Source organism: Salmo salar, chromosome ssa10 (assembly GCF_905237065.1).
Source record: "Salmo salar chromosome ssa10, Ssal_v3.1, whole genome shotgun sequence".
NCBI classification, from domain to species: domain Eukaryota; kingdom Metazoa; phylum Chordata; class Actinopteri; order Salmoniformes; family Salmonidae; genus Salmo; species Salmo salar.
In genome coordinates, this window is record NC_059451.1 from 29,505,373 (window position 1) to 29,525,805 (window position 20,433).

The window sequence follows — 20,433 nt, forward strand, 5'->3', positions numbered from 1 at the left end:
ATCCGCGCCCGAATTAGTATGCGCCACTACACTACATTTACCGATCTGATATCACACGGAACTCATTGGATCTGGAGGATATATTTGAATGACGTTTTGGTGTCATTGAAATGCCATACTGACAATGCTTTATACTCAGTATAACGGTAGTATGGGCTTGGTCTTCAATAATCCACAAAGATTGTGAACTCGACTAGTCTAGCCTATTTGATGTGTCCGTTTCGCCATTCATGGAGTAACAGGCGCACAGATTCAGTCGCGGCTGGCTTGATCATTCAATTCCGAGAGTTGGGTAGCTTGACCGCATGGTTTATTGCAATGGCTCATCGTCATAATATCTATACAGTTGAACACTTACAAGCTGCTAAATGCTATCAAAACCAAATGTTCATGCAATAAAACATATAGCTATTTTCTATATTTTGGTTTGAGGTTGTAGCCTACTCTCGTCAAACTCATCAAAACTCGCGGGACAGCTACTCCTGTAAACCAATTTGCTACAAAAATCCCCCCAGTGCATGATCGTTGCAGCTGGCAACAAATGTAAATGTTTTAGTGACTGGCCGTCATATAATTGAAGCTAATTCATTTGAACAAAACATGATTGCTAGGCTCCATGCGTGTGTATCTTATTTTTGATAATGCAATTTCATTGCAACTGATAGCTATGGTAAAATTGTAGACTGTTTAAAAATAAAACACCAAAATCATCACGGTTGCTATAGCGAAATCTGCTGTCAAGTCGTAGGTAGCCTAAAGCCTGGAGCTGCATGATCGAATGATCACAGCTTGCGCCCGGAACACCCGCTGGAACACCCGCTGGAACCAAGCATGAGAAGGTGTTGGAAGCTAGCTAGCGCGAGCTGTTAGCCAACGAGGTCATATCGTAGACATGTCTTGGTAAGCGTTCTCGCATTTAACTAATAATATCTACATTCTTTGTAAAATAGCTCGATATATTTAGATTTAAATGATAAATGGCTGACCATAACCAGACCGACAGGAGCCTAGCTAATGTTAGCTAACGTTATGTTGTTGGCTAGTTAATATCAAAACAGATTATGATTTGGAACGTCAGCAAACGTCTTTCTTGTGAATGCCAACTAACGTTAGCTAGAAGCTAGCTATAACGTTACCTAACGAGTGTTTCTTATGTCAATTCGTTACAGTTTTATATTAGCTATATCTATGACTAAAAATAATATACTTTTTACAATCGGAGACAATATGGACACTGGACTTAAAATGTAACTAACGTTAACGTTATTTCTATATGATCTAGTTAGCTATATGGTTAATAGTCATACTGTAATTACAGTCGTGATTATAACGACTATACCAATCACAGTATCTAACTAGCTAACACAAATGAAATGATGGAAGCTAACTAACTATAGATTGCAACACAGCTTTAAGTAACGGTATGCTATAAATTGATTTGTTACAGAAGAATATCAGTCTCATCATGGACTTAACACCAGGATAGACGTTAGTGACATTTGCTACATGAATGATTGAAGCGTTATTTATCTCCCCTTTGGCTACATACTCCCACTCATTGCTGCATGGTTTTCTTGCTCGAGCTAGTTACATTTGTTGAGAGGTTGTATCACAGTTTGGTTTACTGTTGGTCTTTTTGTGATAACGAGTCTCATGCTTCCTCTCTCTCTGTCTTCAGAGAATGGCACTGTGCTGAGAGGTTACCTACCAATCAGCAGAAAACAACACTGGAGATCAGATGTTCTGAAACATGAAGGGTGAGGGTTTTAAAACAAGTTAAGACCAGCTCTTTTAAGGTAGGAATCAACATTGATTTGTCAATCAAATATTCATATTTTTTTCCCCCTTTGTTAATGAGTCCACATTAGGTAGATAAAGTGTGGTACTGAGTTTCTATATGTTCCGTCTATATCCTCAGCCATACATGTTTCTGTATTCAAATAAACTAGGTTTAGTGTTTCCTTTCTCCACATCCTGTTTGAAGAAGCTTCCTCATTTGCCTTACATCCTGATGACAAGACTGGATGCCTTTCATATTGAACAAACAGACCATGACTGTTTTCCTAGTTGTTATTGTTAGCTGCACGTTTACTGACATTAATGATGTTAGACAGTGATAGCAGAAAAAGTTAAGTGCCTTGTATAGCACATGTTGTTGCACTCTCAGGGAAAGGGAAAACTGGTATTCGGTCACAAATGTCGTTGGCTCTCGCTGTATGTGGAGGAGAAATAACTTGATTCCCGGAGACAGAAGCATTTCTGTCTGTCATGTGACTGACTGAGTAGGCTAGATCATCATGGACATTGATGGAAATAAACATGATTTATCATCACAGTTATGATAACATAGGCTAGTTTGTCATTAGGTGTAGTGTTTTGATGGGTCAGTTTCCACTGGTGAATCGTGGCTAGTTCTTATTCTGTCCAGTAGGGGTGAGGGCAGGAGGGTCTTAGGGTGGCCGGTAGACTAGTGGTTAGTGTTGGGCCAGTAAGCTAAAGGTCTCAAGTTCAAATCCCTGCGCTGACAAGGTGTCTTGGGGAGAGTGGGATATGCAAAAATAAATAATTACTATTCACATGTGTATTAATACACACTTGTACATGTGTGAAATAGGACAAATATAAGCGCCCACCAAATTATTATTAATTATTATTAACTCTACAGTCACACGACAGCAAGAGGTGGGACTGGATATAGTCTACTGTATGATGTTTGTTTTCATATAAGTCTAATGCACTGTTACTCTTTTCCACTTTAGGAGATAAGGAACTATTTTCTATTAACTTTGTGTGTGAGGACTACAGAAATGCCTCCTAGGCCTTCTTCTGGTGAATTATGGGGCATCCATTTGATGCCCCCCCGGATCTTTGTGGACTGCTTGTTGCCAAACGGGATGATCCTGACCCTCGAGTGCCTCCGTGAGGCCACGCTCATCACCATCAAACATGAAGTGTTCAAGGAGGCCAGGAAGTACCCCCTGCATCACCTACTACAGGAGGAGACCTCTTACATTTTTGTCAGTGTTACGCAGGAGGCAGAGCGAGAGGAGTTCTACGATGAAACTAGGAGACTTTGTGATCTCAGGCTCTTTCAGCCTTTTCTGAAGGTCATCGAACCGGTTGGCAACCGAGAGGAGAAAATTCTGAACAGAGAAATTGGTAAGACTTAATTACTACCCTCCTCTTTAAGAGAGTAACAACATGCTTACATTTTTCTTCCAAAACATACAGTATCAGTAAGTGAGTTTCTTTTGTTTCAGGATTCGCAATTGGTATGCCTGTTTGCGAGTTTGACTTAGTAAAGGACCCTGAGGTGCAGGACTTCAGGAGGAATATTCTTAACGTCTGTAAGGATTCAGTAGAACTCCGAGATGCCAACGGACCCCATAGTCGGGCTTTATATGTCTACCCTCCCAATGTTGAATCGACACAAGAACTTCCAAAGCACATCCATGGCAAACTGGACAAAGGTAGGCATTGTTGTATTAATTAAAATCAAGCAATGTAATGTCAAGATGCTGCAAGATGCCTAAGGCACATTTAGTGGGTGTCAAACAACAACCTTTTCTACTTTGTCAACACATAGGCTGACACTTTAATAAACAAAAAAAACCATCCTTATTCCTTTTCATGATAATCTATTTCAAACTTGTTCTCAGCCTGTGTGGAGTAATGTTCTGATTATCCTCTTTTCTGTGGCTTATTTTATAGGTCAAATCATTGTCGTGATCTGGGTGATTGTCTCACCCAACAATGACAAGCAGAAATACACCCTGAAGATCAACCATGATTGTGTGCCAGAACAGGTGATAGCTGAGGCCATCAGGAAGAAGACCAGGAGCATGCTGTTGTCCCCTGAACAACTCAAGATGTGTGTGCAGGAGTACCAGGGCAAGTACATCCTCAAGGTGTGCGGCTGTGACGAGTACCTCCTGGAGAAATGCCCACTGAGTCAATATAAGGTTTGTTGGGCCCTAGTGTGCATGTAACCAATGCATACACATTGAAGCCTAACATTAGTTCTGACTCAGGTCTATATTGCTTAATCATGTATCTTAATCCTATTTCTTTTCCCTTTCAGTATGTGAGGAGTTGCATCATGCTTGGCAGGATGCCCAACCTCATGCTGATGGCGAAGGATAGCCTTTATTCTCAGTTACCCATGGACAACTTCACCATGCCCTCGTATGCCCGGCGCATCTCCACCGCCACTCCGTACATGAACGGAGAGTCCTCCACCAAGTCTCTATGGACCATCAACGGAACCCTGCGGATACGAGTGCTCTGTGCCACATACGTCAATGTGAACATTCGGGATATAGATAAGGTACCTCAATGGTTATTGTTTTAGATAAACTTTTTCACATTGGTTTTCTGTTTCTATGCTTGGCTAGCCCTCAACTCCTCTTATAGCCACTTTTCAGTAATTCATTTTCTATAAGACTCCTTGGCGTGAATGTCTGTCATGCAGCTACTGCTGTTGGTTTTCAGGGGGTTTTGGTGTCTATTCTTCCTGTTGTCCATGTAGATTTATGTGCGAACCGGCATCTACCATGGAGGGGAGCAGATGTGTGACAACGTGAACACGCAGCGTGTGCCATGCTCTAATCCCAGGTATTACAGGCACACAACACACATGGTGTCACAGACAGTATCTCACTCATCAAGAGACCTCAACATATTGTTACTATTTATCCCATGGTAATGGGGGAGAAGGGTGTGTATTGATCTGTGATATTAACACTTGTAATGGGTTCAGGGTGATTCACTGTGGCTGTGCTTGTCTCCCAGGTGGAACGAGTGGCTGACCTACGACATGTACATTCCCGACATCCCCCGGGCGGCCCGCCTCTGTCTCTCCATCTGCTCTGTGAAAGGCAGGAAAGGGGCGAAGGAGGTAAGCACTCAATTTAATCGGACACCCCAGACCTTTAATGATATAAATGATACCCACTGGCTAGAACAGTGTTCAAAGGTCTTACCTGAATGGCCTGAGGTGTCCTCTGTGGATGTTGAATTACTTATCGACTTGTGGCATGGAGCGATCGTGGCTGTGTAACCTAGGCATGAAGACTGTAACCGACACCTGGGCTGAGTGATGTCACCTAAAGGTCGGGGAGATGGGTTTTCGTGCCCATGATGAATTAGAGATAAATGCCTTTAACGGCCGTCCTTTGTGAGCAACCTACTGTACAGCTTGAAGCCAATTAACTGAACTAAAACAAAATCTGTTTGCTTGCCTACTAATCTTTTCAATTCAGTACGACTTTTAACCCCCAAGGGGCAATTAGGATGTTTGTGTTAGTTACACAAGTACCCCATATAAAATTCCCTCAAGCCTGTATTCACTGTTGTCTGTGGAAGGATGGCCATTCACAATTTGTGTAAACAACCAACTCCACCCTTTGGCTGTGATCTTCTCCTCAGGAGCACTGTCCACTGGCGTGGGGAAACGTCAACCTGTTTGACTATACTCACACCCTGGTCTCTGGTAAAATGGCTCTGAACCTGTGGCCTGTACCCCATGGCCTGGAGGACCTACTCAACCCCATCGGAGTCACAGGCTCCAACCCCAACAAGGTAAACATGTTAGTTAGCATGTTAACATGACCAGTCTGTGTTTCTGTGGTCCTTATTATCAGGGTTTACAGAATAATGCCTCTCTTCCACACACACAGGAAACGCCTTGTCTAGAGCTGGAGTTTGACTACTTCAGCAGTCCTGTCAAGTTCCCAGACATGACCACCGTGGAGGGACATGCTAACTGGACCATATCCAGGGAGCTAGGTTTCAACTACTGCCAGTCAGGCCAGGTAATGACATACATGGATATACGTACAGTTGTAACTCAAATCATTACAAACCATTTATTAAGACGGTCTAAGGTTTCCTTGCTAAATAATGACTCCATATGTGGTTGTTGATGTGACGTCTGATCCCCTGCAGAGTAACAGAGTGGCGCGAGACCACGCCTTAACGGACAGTGATAACGAGCAGCTGAGACAGGTGTGCAACCGAGACCCCTTGTCTGAGATCACAGAGCAGGAGAAGGACTTCCTCTGGAGGCACAGGTACAGTCATAACTAGCTCTGTCACCACCATACTTAAACATCTAGAGGCCTTGACTAACATGTCTGTCTCTTACTCATCAGGCACTACTGTGTAAATATACCTGAAATCCTGCCCAAGATCCTGCTGGCTGTGAAGTGGAACTCCAGAGATGAAGTAGCACAGGTGACATATTTGTTTTTTAATTGCTGAGACATTTGTTTCAAGAGAGCATGTTCTTAAACTCTTGTGGGAATTTTATCATTTTCTGCTGCAGCACTGCTGCAGTGGTGACGTGACTGTTGTTTTTCTTGCTCTTAGATGTATTGCCTTCTGAAGGATTGGCCAGCAATAAAACCAGAGCAAGCCATGGAGCTGCTGGATTGTAACTATCCAGACCCAATGATCCGTGACTTTGCTGTTCGGTGCCTTGAGAAGTACTTGACCGATGATAAACTCTCTCAGTACCTCATTCAGTTGGTCCAGGTAGGATTTATTTGGTTTTGATGTCCAGAAAGTGACTTCCTCTCACATTTCTTTGATTGTTTGGACTGTTGTCAAATATAAAATGTCATAATTTACTGGCTCATCTCCATACACTCTTGTCAGGTTCTGAAATACGAGCAGTACCTTGATAACCCACTGGTACGATTTCTACTGAAAAAGGCCTTGACTAACCAAAGGATAGGACACTTCTTTTTCTGGCACTTAAAGTGAGTGACTTAGAGTTACTTTACAGAGTTAATTCCATTATTTTCACAGAGTTGACTGACTGCAAATGCCTTTTAACTCATCCACTTTCACTGTCCACTATGTGCCCTAGGTCCGAGATGCACAATAAGACGGTGAGTCAGCGGTTCGGCCTGCTGTTGGAGTCCTACTGCCGGGCGTGTGGCATGTACCTGAAGCACCTGAGCAGACAAGTGGAGGCCATGGAGAAACTCATCAACCTCACTGACATTCTCAAACAGGAGAAGAAGGACGAGACTCAGAAGGTAACCCAGCACTCCCTCTCTCTCCAATACGCCCATGCTTATTGTCCAACATGATGATCTGTTAGAGAATCTCTGCTGTTTCAGCTTACTGTTCCACATTTCTGTTTGACTTAAGAAACTGACATCAGTGGCTTCGTTTACCTAATGTAGAGAGAACTAGGCTTCACATTTCTATTGGAGGCTTTCTCTTCATTACAGCCTGCTCTGTGTGGTCCTGCAGGTGCAGATGAAGTTTCTGGTGGAGCAGATGAGGAGGCCAGACTACATGGACGCCCTGCAGAATTTCACCTCCCCCCTCAACCCTGCACACCAGCTGGGAAACATACGGTGGGCACGTCACATTGGAACTCCTATACCTTACTCACCCAATGCCTGAACATGGACACTATTGAAACTGTAGATGGGACACTGTTTCAATGGCAGCAAAGGCCAGCAATCGCTCTTTAGTGTCCCTAGTGGTAATTTTACATTAATTTGACCTAAGAGAGAGGAGGTAGAGAGAATGTAAGCATTCTATTTCCCCTTCTTAACGTTCGCTCATGCATGAAAATGTGAAATGTTATCGTAAACCGATTGTCAACTAATGTGCTCAGCCACTGGGCCCCTCAGTGCAGACCACTTGCATTCTAACACTGTTCATGCAATTGATCAATGAAACTAATGTAGCTTGCCCCTTGTGATGACTCCCATTGTTGGCATGTATTCCTCATGGTGAAATGCCCAGGCTTGAGGAGTGCAGAATCATGTCATCTGCCAAAAGACCGCTGTGGCTCAATTGGGAAAACCCTGACATCATGTCCGAGCTCCTCTTCCAGAACAATGAGATCATATTCAAAAACGGAGACGGTGAGTCTGAGTCCAGTTTTATAATCAAACTGCGTTCTAAACAATAGCTTTGACTTGTGAAGTTGTACTTCATTAGTTTGGACAGATGGAATGTATTAAAATCCTGCCATGGATTACTGAATATGACTTGTTTGTTTCAGACCTGCGACAGGACATGCTAACACTTCAGATCATCAGAATCATGGAGAACATTTGGCAGAACCAGGGTCTAGACCTCAGGATGTTGCCATATGGCTGCATGTCTTTAGGTGACTGTGTGGGGCTGATCGAGGTGGTGCGGAGCTCTCACACCATCATGCAGATCCAGTGTAAAGGTGGCCTGAAGGGGGCGCTACAGTTCAACAGCTCAACACTACACCAGTGGCTCAAAGACAAGAACAAGGGAGAGATGTGAGTAAACTGTATATGTTGTGTGGGCACTTTCCTCCACGATTTCTTTGGTTTGAAAATTGTAAATCGTAGTGTTTCACGGCTCAGATTTGACATAACTCTGTCTGTAGGTATGACCTTGCCGTTGACTTGTTTACGCGATCCTGTGCTGGGTATTGCGTGGCGACCTTCATCCTAGGCATCGGAGACAGACACAACAGTAACATAATGGTGAAGGATGATGGGCAGGTAGGACCTGAGTTATCAACAAGATATTGTCGTGATACATATTTTTTGAAAATGCTATGTGTTATCTTTTCTATGCTAATCTGGGATGTTTTGCAGCTTTTTCACATAGATTTTGGCCATTTTCTGGATCACAAGAAAAAGAAATTTGGCTACAAGCGAGAGCGAGTTCCGTTTGTCCTAACTCAAGACTTCTTGATTGTGATCAGCAAAGGGACCCAGGAGTGCACGAAGACCAGAGAGTTTGAGAGGTAGCCATCTTCGTTTTCCCTTGTGTGAAAGGACACATCTGTGGATGTCTGTCTAGTGTTGAATGTAAAGGTTGTGGAGTTGGCAGACAGCTAGTGTCTACACAGTAGGCAGCTATTATATAACAATGTGTGCTCTGTCTCCCTGGGTGTTTGATAGGCTACTGTCTGCCAATTTTCCAGACCCTCTCCCATACTTCTGCTTTAACAAATGCACTGCTATCTACTGCTAAATCGACCATGTCCAGCCGAGACTATATATTTCAATGGCCAAATGTATGCTTTCAAAGGCTTATTTTGAGGCTGTAGAGAAATTCAGAGGGAACAATGGGAATGGTATATACTGATTCTTATGCATTTTCCCCTTCTCCTATTCGGTCTCAGATTTCAGGAGATGTGCTATAAGGCCTACTTGGCCATTCGTCAGCATGCCAACCTCTTCATCAACCTGTTCTCCATGATGCTGGGCTCCGGGATGCCCGAGCTGCAGTCCTTCGATGACATTGCCTACATCCGTAAAACCCTGGCCCTGGACAAGACTGAGCAGGAGGCCCTGGACTACTTCATGAAGCAAATGAACGACGCCCACCATGGCGGCTGGACCACCAAGATGGACTGGATTTTCCACACCATCCGCCAGCACGCGCTTAACTAAGTCCAGGCAGGACATCCGCCAGCCCTGCCCAGCCAGACACACCAGCCAGCTGTGAGTGGAACATCCAAACCTCATGAACTAATGGGTGATGCTCGACTATCCTATCGAGCACTTAACAATCCAGAGTGATTTTTGTTTTTTTACTGTATTGGTTTTCCCTGCAGAAACTTACCAACTAACTCGCCTTGTCTAAAACGGTAGTTTTTTTTGCCTGTAATATTTTTTTGACCTTTTGTGTGTGCTTTTCTCTTCAAATATAAAACTTCCCTCGTTCCTTTCCTTTTTGTAAAAGAGAAGAGTTTGCCGTCCCCTTTACAGGGTCACGTGTATAGATGTCTTCCTGTAACGTAAATGCCTTTTGAATATGCACGGAACATCCCAGAAAAAAAACGGTATGAATTCAGTCATTTTTTGATGTGCAGCCTACTCCACCTGTTGTTAAAAAAAAGAAAAAGTTAACCCCCTGAAAGGCAGCACCTTAAAGTGTTACATTGTGGCCCAGTAGTTCTATTGGCTGGTCATTTCTGGCACCACAGTTTTTAAATCCATTGTCATACTCCTTCCTTTGGCATCATATTTAGCAGTAACAGCAGATTATATATACAGTATATTTTTAGACACCTATATATGTATACCTCTACGTGTGTGTATAACACACACACACACACACACTGTGGGCCCAGCCTGTGATACTATGATAAAGTGCAGCAGTACAGAAAGTAATGAATGCACTGTCAAGAAAACCTTGCAGTTTAAAAATGAAGCCTTAATTTAGTTGACGTGCATGCAAGGGCTGGATTTCTCCCTCTTGTGTCTTGGAGGTCAATGGTAAAATACCTCTGTTGCTCAGTGAGATGTCATCATAATGAATGTTGAGAAGTGCATTAAGCTAGACAGACATAGTCACCTCATGTAACTGATGCTTTCATCATGCATGTCAGTAGTGCAGTTGGGTTGTGAACTATACGAATGTTACAGTGCTATGTTTTGGCATGGGGAGAATCAGCAGTACAGTATGTGAACATAAGACTATTTGTACACGTTGGAAAGTCTGATCAGTAAGGCTGTCCCAAGGCAGCTAGTCAGCAATTGTTTGTGTGGGCACCCCTCCCTCTCTCTGTGTGGAGTGGACCCCTCTGTTTATTCTTTATTATGATGCGCCCATTGCTTACTATTGAGTTCTTGGAGTAAACCTTTTGATAATAGTTGGACCTAGGCAACTCTGAATAGGAGCTGTGGGAAAGGTTTCCATTCCATAATGGCTTCTCAATGTCCAAACCCCTTTCAAATGAAGGACATTCATTTTGGGGTAAAAACCCTGTATTCTCATTCTCAAGCGTAACTCTGTGATATATGCTCTTGAGAAATAATGTGCCATTTTAAATAAGTGTCTCTTTATGGCAGATTTTCCCCAACCAGAACAGATTTCTCAGAAACTGATCAAGAAAAAATACGCACTTTTGTTTTCCCTTTTTAAATATTTTTTGTTGATTCAATGAAAGCCAAAGTTAAGTCTCTAATGTTGTGTGAATTGCTCAATGGTTATCTGCATTACCATAGAAAGCCTAACGCATGCATATATTAGCCTCTATATGTATCAGTTATGTTATGAGGAAAAGGGCATGTAGTGAACAAGTGTTGTGACCAGAGGTTATAGGATTTTGGTGTTTAGATTGTAAACTGTGCTTTTAAACCACCAGAAAAAAATTAGGGACACTTGCGCCTGCTTAGTATTTCAGAATTCTAACTCTCAAATACAACATGTCACAATTAGTATTTCTAATACCCTAGAGGTAATATACTTGACATGGCTTCAGACTGCATTATAAATGCCTATGTTTGCAAATGTTGTCTCAAAAGTAGACCTTTCCTCCTAAAGATATAGCCTGGGAACGAGGTTCTCAAAAGTTTACTATTGTGGTGGTATTCCAGACTTCATATGCATTCATGATATGGGAGTAGTCTTGTTTTGAAAACATGTTGTTCCCTTATGCAGTAAACCAATCAACTGGCAGAGATGGACAGTTGCTGATGCAGGTGGATATTGCACTTTTTTAATGCCTTTGGTCCTACAGTAGTTTGAGTGCAGGTCTTTTTTAAGCATAAGCAATAGTATCCCTTTCTATCTGACATTTGTCAGATGCATTAGACGCTTATAGTAGTCACCAGCCTTTTGTTAGCTCTTCAAACGCCATTCATTGCATGGTTGTATTAACTTGTGTGTGTGTGTGTGTGTGTGTGTGTGTGTGTGTGTGTGCATTAATATGGATCTGTACAGGTTATAGATTTTCTTGGGCTGGACCCATTTAAAAGCCCATTCATAATGTCAATGTAATACAGTGAGTGTGGTAAATGCTTTGTAAACCTTTTCCACTTGCTGAACAGCACCAGGGAAGATATTGTGATGCTGTACTTGAAACATCATTTGTTAGAAAAGAGAACTTTTCATATTTCAGCTTCAAAAGTTTTACTTGAAATGTAATTTTTCTGAACCATGTTTGTATGTTGAAAACAAAGCTGTCATAGCCATGTGGTATATAGCACTGAGGGTTAGCACAGGCAAATCCATACCGATTGTGAATGTTAACATTTGGTCATCTTACAAGTCTCTCTACAGTTGGAGATTCTAAAATACATGTTGACTTGGGCCATACGATGATGTAAAAGGAAATAACCAATTTAATGTGTAAATTATGTAAACAATTTGTTATTTAAGAAAAGGTTCAAGTGTCATCTTTTGTTTTACTGAAACATCTGGAGTGGTTAAATCTCTTCATTTAATACAGGTTTATAGACGTATTGAATTATATTTTTCATATATTTTGTCATTACTATCAACAGTGATAGTATATGATTGATTGTATTATTACACAGCCATCCTGCATGAGTTGGTTAAAATAATATACTTTTATTTATTCTGCTAAGCAGCTATAAAGAAAGTTTGGCACTAGGAACAACTAATAATAATCCAACCTCTAACCCATGACATACTGTACCTGCATTATCAAATACAGTATTCTTTGTTTCTGTTTGCTTCTAAGTTAAATACTTGCATTGTATCCAGACTGACTACAATTATTTGAGTGTTACGTGACGATATACAAATAAACTTCTCAGTTGCAGTAAGTACTTGCTTTTGTGGATAGTATGTTGCTTTACAGAATAACACAGCACCCAGCACAATTTCATACATTGTTTTAATATCAAATGGCCAAACAGTTAAGATGTTCTGCTACAAGACCATGGTGCTTGCCTACGGAGCTGTGAGGGGAACGGCCCCTCCGTACCTTCAGGCTCTGATCAGTCCCTACACCCAAAGAAGGGCACTGCGTTCATCCACCTCTGCGGAAGCACAGTTCCCGTTCAGCCCAGTCAAAACTGTTCGCTGCTCTGGCACCCCAATGGTGGAACAAGCTCCCTCACGACGCCAATCACCACCTTCGGAGACACCTGAAACCCCACCTCTTTAAGGAATACCTGGGATAGGATTAAGTAATCCTTCTAACCCCCCCCCAAAAAAAAGATATAGATGCACTATTGTAAAGTGGTTGTTCCACTGGATATCATAAGGTGAATGCACCAATTTGTAAGTCGCTCTGGATAAGAGCGTCTGCTAAATGACGTAAATGTACTTTGCCAAATTTGAGGAAATGCAAAAGTAAGATTGAACTGCATTGTCAAAAAGAGAATAAAATGATTATTTTTTTATTTCAAATCAGCAGGTGTGCTTATGATACAAATGCATTATACAGCATTCATTTATTTTTTCCCCAGCAAGTCTAAATCAGTGAAGCACCCCTCTACCACTGGTGGGGGTGTTGTGCTTTTCTCCTGTGCAGTGCTGGGGGTTGTTGGAGGGACAAACTGCTTCCAGGGCTTGGAGGGGCAGTGGAAAGGGCTCTCGGCAGTAGTGGTGGGGGGCATGGCTGGCTCTGGGTCTCTGCTAGCCGTGGTGACAGTCAGGCTGAGCTCCTGAGACTCCTCTAAAGACTCCTCTTTGGCTGAAGCAGTTGAGGGTGGAGTTGCTTCAGCAAAATTGTTGAAGTTCCTCAAGGGAGACCATCCAGGAGGCCTTCTTCTAAAGACTTCCTGTGAATGGAAAAATGTTCCTTGTCAAAATCCTACATTTGGCACAAATTTTCAAAATATATAGCTACACATCACTACCCTATTAATGTATCAGATTTTCCGAGCATCATTAATATGCTATAGTAGTATAGTTTGCAGAATGTCTCACATTCTGAAGGGGACCTGGTGCACATTCCACATTTGCTTCTGCAGTCTCATGTCTCCAAGGTGCCACATCTACTGTAGAATTGCAGTGAGCAAGTTCCTAGAGAGATGACACACAGGATGGCAGGGACAAGCATTCATGATACATCACATTACAATGAAATGTTATGATACCACATTGAATGGTATGTTTTTTTTCTCCAAAAGGTATAACTATTTCATTTCCTTACAGAAGTATTACAACAGCAGAATCATATTATATATACTGTAGCCTATTCAAAAAATACTATGAGCTCCATTGTGGTTTACCACATCTTCAGCATCTGGATGACATTCATCGTTAAGTTCTTTGTGGTCCGCTTTGGAGCAATTGCTTTTCCTCATATCGAACATCAGTCTATACCTGAATCCAGCAACCACCTAAGAGGAGCATGTGAAATAAGTTATTCAAAGACGGATTCTGGAATGACACTCCTAACGCAAACAAGTACATTACAGTCCAAGGGTCACACCCATAGAGGTAAATATAGCCACACCACACCCACTAATTCCAGAGCCAAGGAGATGATTTGGAATATTTCCATTGGAAGGGATGAGCAAAGACACTTAACTTAAATTATATTTTTTCAAAAGTAGATGACTTTAAAAGATTTGTGTTGTTGGTAACTGTTGTAGGGCCTAACACCCCTGATCCCAACTGGTCACTCGGTTACCTGATTCATACTATAGGGCTTGAACTGTACCGTACTGGCTCTGATCTTCTCTTTTCACATGGTCATTTCCAGTATGGTTCCATCAGCTATCGTAGATGCGTAACCAGGTCAGCCCTGGCCTAGTTCAGCTCAGTTTGGCCCTACAGTGTGAATCAGGTTTGAATTGAACTCAGTATTTAGAGTCCTGCTCAACTCCACCAGGTGGCGTAGTCAACTAGCCTTTGTAGCATTCAATAACTCAGAGTGAGATTTGAAACTGATTTACCTGTCTCGTAGCAAAACCAACACTGTTCAGGACGAAGTGATGGCTGGAGTCAGAATCTGCATTGAACCTGGTGATGGAGTATGTCACAGGAGCCTTTAGATCCTCACTGTCCACATCAATCTCCCTAGGACACCCCAGACATGTGGAGCGTTCAGCAACAACAGGGGCCTCCACTGGAGAACAGAGAGGGTTGTCAGTATAGAAATTAATTTTAACCACACATTTTTTGGGGTGATTCTAATCTAAATCAACAAATATAAATATTCCGCTACATGAGTCAATCTTTGGTTGACATTTATCTGGCTGTCTGGAAAAACTCTAAGTATAAATAGACTTGTATGTGGTCTTTGGCTTGGTCTACTTTGTGTGAAGTGAAAAACTAACCAACTGGGTCACAGAAAACTGCCAGGACCTCTTTATCTGTCTCTGACATGAGGACCGTTGCATTACAAGGGATTGGCACCTGATAAATAAACAGAACAAGTTTTTTTATTATTGTTATTTAAAAATCAGATTGCACAGAGATGTCATCTAATAACAATGCACCCCCCCCAGTAAAATGATTCAAATGTAAGTTACCTGGTTCCCAGTTGGGAGGTAGTCACAGTCTCTCCAGACTTTGTTTCCCCCTGCTGGACAGTCAGTGACCCTGCCATTGAATTCCACAAAGTACTGAGTGCCTGAGTCACTCTGAGCCTACAAGAGAGGAAAGGAATACTGTGACTCTGTGTAGCAATGTTCGTATTTTCTCTTCAACAACACAATGAACTCAAGAAGTATGCAAAAGACTGGATAAATAACTAAATATAAATAACAATGTTCTCAATATGTCACCTACCGTTGAGGCCTCCAGAATCTGGTAGAGTGCTAGTTGATTTCCATAAGGAAGCTTCTCATTATACTTGACAAGGGCCAAGTCCACAGCTGCCTCCACGTCTTTGTCATCACAGAACACAAGGACCTGCTCTGGCTCAAGCTCCTGCCCCTGTCCTAGAGCCCAAAGCTGGAGAGAGATCACCAGCACACATAGCCTCACTCCCAGCTTCATAACAAAGACGTATGTCCCAGGTCCGGAGAGAAGGAAATGTGAGACCAGATCTCGTTCCTTACTGGATTCCTACCTCTGAAATGATTGACTGTAGTCTCTTCGCCTACACAGACCTGTTCAAATAAAATGAGAGAGTGCACAATCAGAAAGGCATCCAGGCAGTCCCAGTGACAACAGAGTAAATGTTTACTTATCTGCTGTCACCACCATGCCTGCATTCTTTGAAAAATCAATATCTGTCTCTGAGTTGTGGAGAGTTTATGGCATGCAAGAAAAATTATGGACATGTTTAAAAACAAATTATCATCCTACAGTCACTTGTGACACCATTTTTGTTGTTGTTTACCCATCTAAAAAGATCTATCAAGGAGTCAAGTGCCTGAGGAGGGTTTATTATCCTGTCTCCTCTATAATTTATGGAATAAAACCTTGAACGTCTCTGTGAATGTGCTGTAACTGTGCTGGTCAAATGAAACGATATTACAAACAAATTACCTGTAATAAATAGCCACTTCATGCCATACAATGACTTTATGAAAACTTTTTGGTCTAATGAAAACAAATGTTATATCTCTAAAGTAAACATACATATTACTTTAGTATTAGTGTGTGTCAGAAGGTAATACAATAGTAGAAGTCCATGTTATTAAGATGTAAATGGGAGGCAATAGGACAACCTCCCTCCCATTATAAAGTACTTGGATGGGTAAACATGACCCTTTCCAAAAATGCTTGTCAGTTTGTCAATCCAAAATGAATCCTGACTTGCATTGACACATTGCTGCAGTAGTGTGTATTTTAGGAGATACTTTGTCCCTCTCTACCTTTGACCCTAAATGCATCCAATGCCTGCTAACACACAGTTTGATTTCCCCAGCAGCACAGCCATTCCCACAATCCAACCACAGCTCCGGTACGATAAACATGAACCAATCATAGAATCAATGTATAAAGGCATCATGGTCCAGGTATGATACAATCTTTGATAAACCAATAGAAAAACATTTTCCTCATATTTTCAATTTAGAGGCTAAAGCCTGTAACTCCTGGTTAATTCAAACAAGTAATTGTCATAGAAACTGCTCAATCAACACATCCTTTGAACCAACCTACTTTAACGCTATCTTTTTAGATAAAGAGTTGAGTAGACACAAATAACAAGATATCTGACCTGCAACAGCACAAGGTAAAGTTAGTTACATCATATAGTGTATATCAGCCATTTAAAGATAGCTCATAAATCATATAAGAAGAAAACCCTCTTTGCCCCTCCCTTGAAGGCACTCATCACTTGAACAAGGCGTTTTGGTCGTCTGGAGATTAATTCACCACATCACACCTCATATATTTGGTCACAACACAAATACTCAACTGAACACAGAAGATGACAGACAAACTCAGAAACAACATGCATCGTGAAACAATACTTTTTCTACTGGTTGCGATCATAATGGGTGAGTTGCATGTACCTCTATCTAATAATGTCTAATCTATTTGGTGGTAGTGGTAGTCTAATATAAGTTGATACTGGACAAGGCAGCAAGGCAGTTAACCATGCAACATGTAATATAATCTGTAATCAGAATGAATGCAGGCCATTTGAATCTGAATTTGATTCTGAGATAATGTTAGAAAAGACTGGAAGTGTACTCTTAAAAAGTCTAAATCATTGCAGGTAAAACTGCATGACATTTTACAGACACAATCATGGCTACTTCAACACATTTTTACAATTATTTATTTAATTTTATTGTAAAAATAAGATGAACCTAAGGGGGGATCTGTAATTGTGCATGTGAATGTTGCCCTGGGTTTATGGTTTCTGTAAACTGTTTCACTTCACACTTCACACTACACCGCTTTACAGGAAACAGCCTCATGACTGCTGCATTGAACCAGACCATAATCACCACAGATGAGTCTGGCCTAAACAACCCTGAGCCCACCGAGCAATCAAGCCTACCAGAGAAGCCTGTTCTTCAGCCCAAAGAGACCGTTCCTGTCACTGGAAACTATGTGCTGAATGACACCGCAGGCAAGCCATGCATCAAGGTTTCCATGGGAGTGGTGTACAAAGTTATTGATAAGAAGGTAGGGACAGTCACTTTCTCAGCACTTTTTGTTTGTGTTTCAGCACTTCTTTATCAGGGGTGAGACCTCATGTGGTTTGTCACCTAAGTCGTGAAAAAACAACAACGGCCATTCTCATACACATTACTATGTTTGGTCATGAGTTCGACCATACAATCATTATGATACTATATTATTAAGTAGCTCTAAATCTATGACAAGAATTAAGTTATCACTTGTTCCTACATCATTACTTGTTTGCTATTGCTTTTGTCCTTTTCTAATCCAATGGTATGTTGATCCTTTTTCAGAAAGCTTCCTATTTCAACTTAGACCCTTCCACCACCCTCGCTACAGGTAGATGTGGTCAAAAAGAGGCAGTTCTTTCCCTGGCTATTGTAGGAGAGGGAGGCTATCTGGATCTCACCTTTGAAAAGGTACAAATTCAGAAACTTCCATCTTCTCATGCCACACATGATGTCTAACGCCTGGAAAAGTTTTTTCCTTTCCTCTCCGACTCTGAGATGATAACTAAGAATAATCACAGGTTGACCACAACTCTTCCATATAACGATCAAAAGCAGAGCAATACATTATATTATGACTCTGAGCAGAAGCAAACTCATTCAAATGCATTTGCATGATGATTTGCATGTTTGGATTTTCATAAAAACAATGATTTATTTATTTAATGCACGTCATTAACTATTTTTCCTCCCACAGGAAGGGAACATATCCTATGTGTCAAAGGTCAGAGCTAATTTGGCACCAAGCAAAGGTGAGTTGACCAACATGATCTCACAAGTAGACACATGATTTGAAAAAAAATGCATGGATATTTTTCAACTGATTTTTCATTGTTAGAAAAACAAGGCTGAGCATCTTCTTTCACCATTAGGAAATAAAAACTATCCTGGGGTGATAGAACATGAAAAGCTGTTCCCAACTGCCGCTGACCACAGCCTCAAGTGTAACTCCCAGACCGAGTTTCATCTGGCTGAAAACCTTCGAGTGAAGCTTGGGCCTCTTCAGTTCCAAGCTTTCAAACTCACCAATGGGAAGTTTGGAGAGGGTATGTCGATTTTTACATTTTGCAGACCTTTTCGTTCATGATTTACAAAAGCCTTCTGTTTATTATATTTCTGTAAGGTTATATATGGTATAATGCTCTTTTAAATGTAATATTGTAAAGGTAATGTTTTGCCCTTTCGGCCCCTCAAAAACAATTATCCAAGTGTTAAGATCCAGATTAAATATTATTATTAAAAAAAATATTGTACAATGTAACAGAATCAGTCAAAACAAAATCAATACTGCGCTTCCATTTTTACATTACATTTACTTGACAAACAAAGTTTCAAAAACTTGCAAACAAAGTTAACCACATCCTGGGGTCATTTTGAAGTTCTGGCTCTAATACCGCTGATGTCATTTTGCTGATATACATTTATTTTATTATCTAGGTAGGGGAAACTCCATAACATATGCAGTAAATATCCTGTATTTATCTTACATCTAAGACATGTGTCAGTTATCTTATTATCAAGTAAATGCAGTCTATGTGGAGTAAAATATGTGTTGTTCAATATATTGAATTGCATCTGTCTATGTTTGGTTGCCATCAAGAAGCTCTGAAAGGTTTCAAGCAAGTCATCCCAGTCTACTGGGTCATAGTTACAGCCTAGGTCTCTTTCTGTCTCATTTGTATGTTAGGTTATTATAAGTAGGTAAATTATTATTCTGTGTATTATACGTCAGTGAGATCAGACCTCAAGTTGACCAAGTACTATGAATATGATTTTCGAGTAGTGATTCCTTTGGAGTATTAGAGAAATTGTATTTTGTCTTTTCTTTTAACCAGTATTTAAGAAGCTAGTTTCAGGAAGCTCATGCTGGTCTTTGAGTTGTTGAAATTGCAGGATTTTTTCCCCCTTTCAAGTTCCATAAACAAAAATATTTTCTTTTGTCCCCCTATGGCATTTCAGAGGTTGAGTGCTGGGCTGACTTCAACAAGAGGATCTTCCCAATCATTATTGGTACCACGGTTGTGGGACTCCTCCTGATTGCTGTCCTGACCTTCCTGATCATCTGGAACAGCCGTAGACAAGCTGGCTATGACAGGATCTGAGAAGACTTCATGCAAGCATAACATGAATGCTTTTTATAGCCATGTTTTGTATTTCCTAGATGCTTTTTAGTATTTTTATCCATGACTCAATATTAACCTTTTTATTGTTGTTTTTTAATATTTAATTATGTTTGCAAAGAAATTAGAAATAATATTATTACAGTAAAAAAATATGTAAATGTGGTTAATACTTCTAGGAAAGCACTGTGTAAGTTTACAATCATAATCAGCCAATATGGTCAGCAAATTGAATCATGATGCATGCTAATTATATATTTTTTGGGGAAATTATATTTTGTTTAAAGAGTGCCCATATTCCCTTATTAAAAGTGTGGCTTTAACCAGCACGGTTGAAAATCATTATTTTCAAGTTCACATATAAGTATAGATTTCTTGCATGCCTTATTATAAAAACACACTGTCCAAAAATAGCAAATTCTGTAACAGTAGCGTAGCCAGAAATTCATTGGAGGGATGGCCTGCAAAAAATAATCATTATTATTATTTTTAAAAATAAGCGAACTTCCTGTAATTCTACATATTTTGCCATGGGGCAAAGAGAAAAATAT

At 40.9% G+C, this 20,433-nt stretch overlaps 3 protein-coding genes across 5 annotated transcripts; 2 read left to right on the forward strand and 1 right to left on the reverse strand.

The window, feature by feature from the left end:
- The first annotated feature begins 58 nt into the window (after positions 1–58).
- pik3ca (phosphatidylinositol-4,5-bisphosphate 3-kinase, catalytic subunit alpha) lies at positions 59–12,536 on the forward strand. 2 transcript variants are annotated; one of them, XM_014216758.2, is made up of 21 exons: positions 59–900; positions 1,679–1,796; positions 2,760–3,159; positions 3,261–3,470; positions 3,712–3,962; positions 4,082–4,327; positions 4,529–4,614; positions 4,792–4,897; positions 5,428–5,580; positions 5,679–5,813; positions 5,947–6,071; positions 6,153–6,234; positions 6,370–6,534; positions 6,658–6,761; positions 6,872–7,043; positions 7,264–7,370; positions 7,768–7,889; positions 8,030–8,279; positions 8,390–8,507; positions 8,604–8,755; positions 9,137–12,536. In XM_014216758.2, the coding sequence occupies exons 3-21, from the start codon at positions 2,808–2,810 to the stop codon at positions 9,405–9,407; spliced, it is 3,207 nt and encodes a 1,068-aa protein (XP_014072233.1). In that variant the 5' UTR covers positions 59–900; positions 1,679–1,796; positions 2,760–2,807; the 3' UTR covers positions 9,408–12,536. The 2 variants fall into 2 exon arrangements, with proteins under 2 accessions (XP_014072233.1, XP_014072235.1); XM_014216760.2 differs by having other exon boundaries at positions 1,679–1,757.
- A 51-nt stretch (positions 12,537–12,587) lies between these two features.
- On the reverse strand, positions 12,588–15,810 carry LOC106613935 (kininogen-1). The gene is made up of 7 exons (XM_014216775.2): positions 15,457–15,810; positions 15,198–15,314; positions 15,003–15,081; positions 14,619–14,791; positions 13,950–14,060; positions 13,645–13,740; positions 12,588–13,496 (listed from the first exon to the last, which is right to left on the reverse strand). Exons 1-7 carry the CDS (start codon positions 15,664–15,666, stop codon positions 13,167–13,169), a joined length of 1,116 nt encoding a protein of 371 aa, XP_014072250.1. The 5' UTR covers positions 15,667–15,810; the 3' UTR covers positions 12,588–13,166.
- Positions 15,811–16,568: 758 nt separating this feature from the next.
- On the forward strand, positions 16,569–20,211 carry LOC106613936 (lysosome-associated membrane glycoprotein 3). Of its 2 annotated transcripts, XM_045687598.1 has the most exons (8): positions 16,569–16,634; positions 16,799–16,852; positions 16,947–17,120; positions 17,534–17,757; positions 18,048–18,173; positions 18,460–18,514; positions 18,635–18,808; positions 19,722–20,211. In XM_045687598.1, exons 3-8 carry the CDS (start codon positions 17,051–17,053, stop codon positions 19,862–19,864), a joined length of 792 nt encoding a protein of 263 aa, XP_045543554.1. In that variant the 5' UTR covers positions 16,569–16,634; positions 16,799–16,852; positions 16,947–17,050; the 3' UTR covers positions 19,865–20,211. The 2 variants fall into 2 exon arrangements, with proteins under 2 accessions (XP_045543554.1, XP_014072251.1); XM_014216776.2 differs by having other exon boundaries at positions 16,575–16,852.
- The last annotated feature ends 222 nt before the right edge of the window (positions 20,212–20,433 follow it).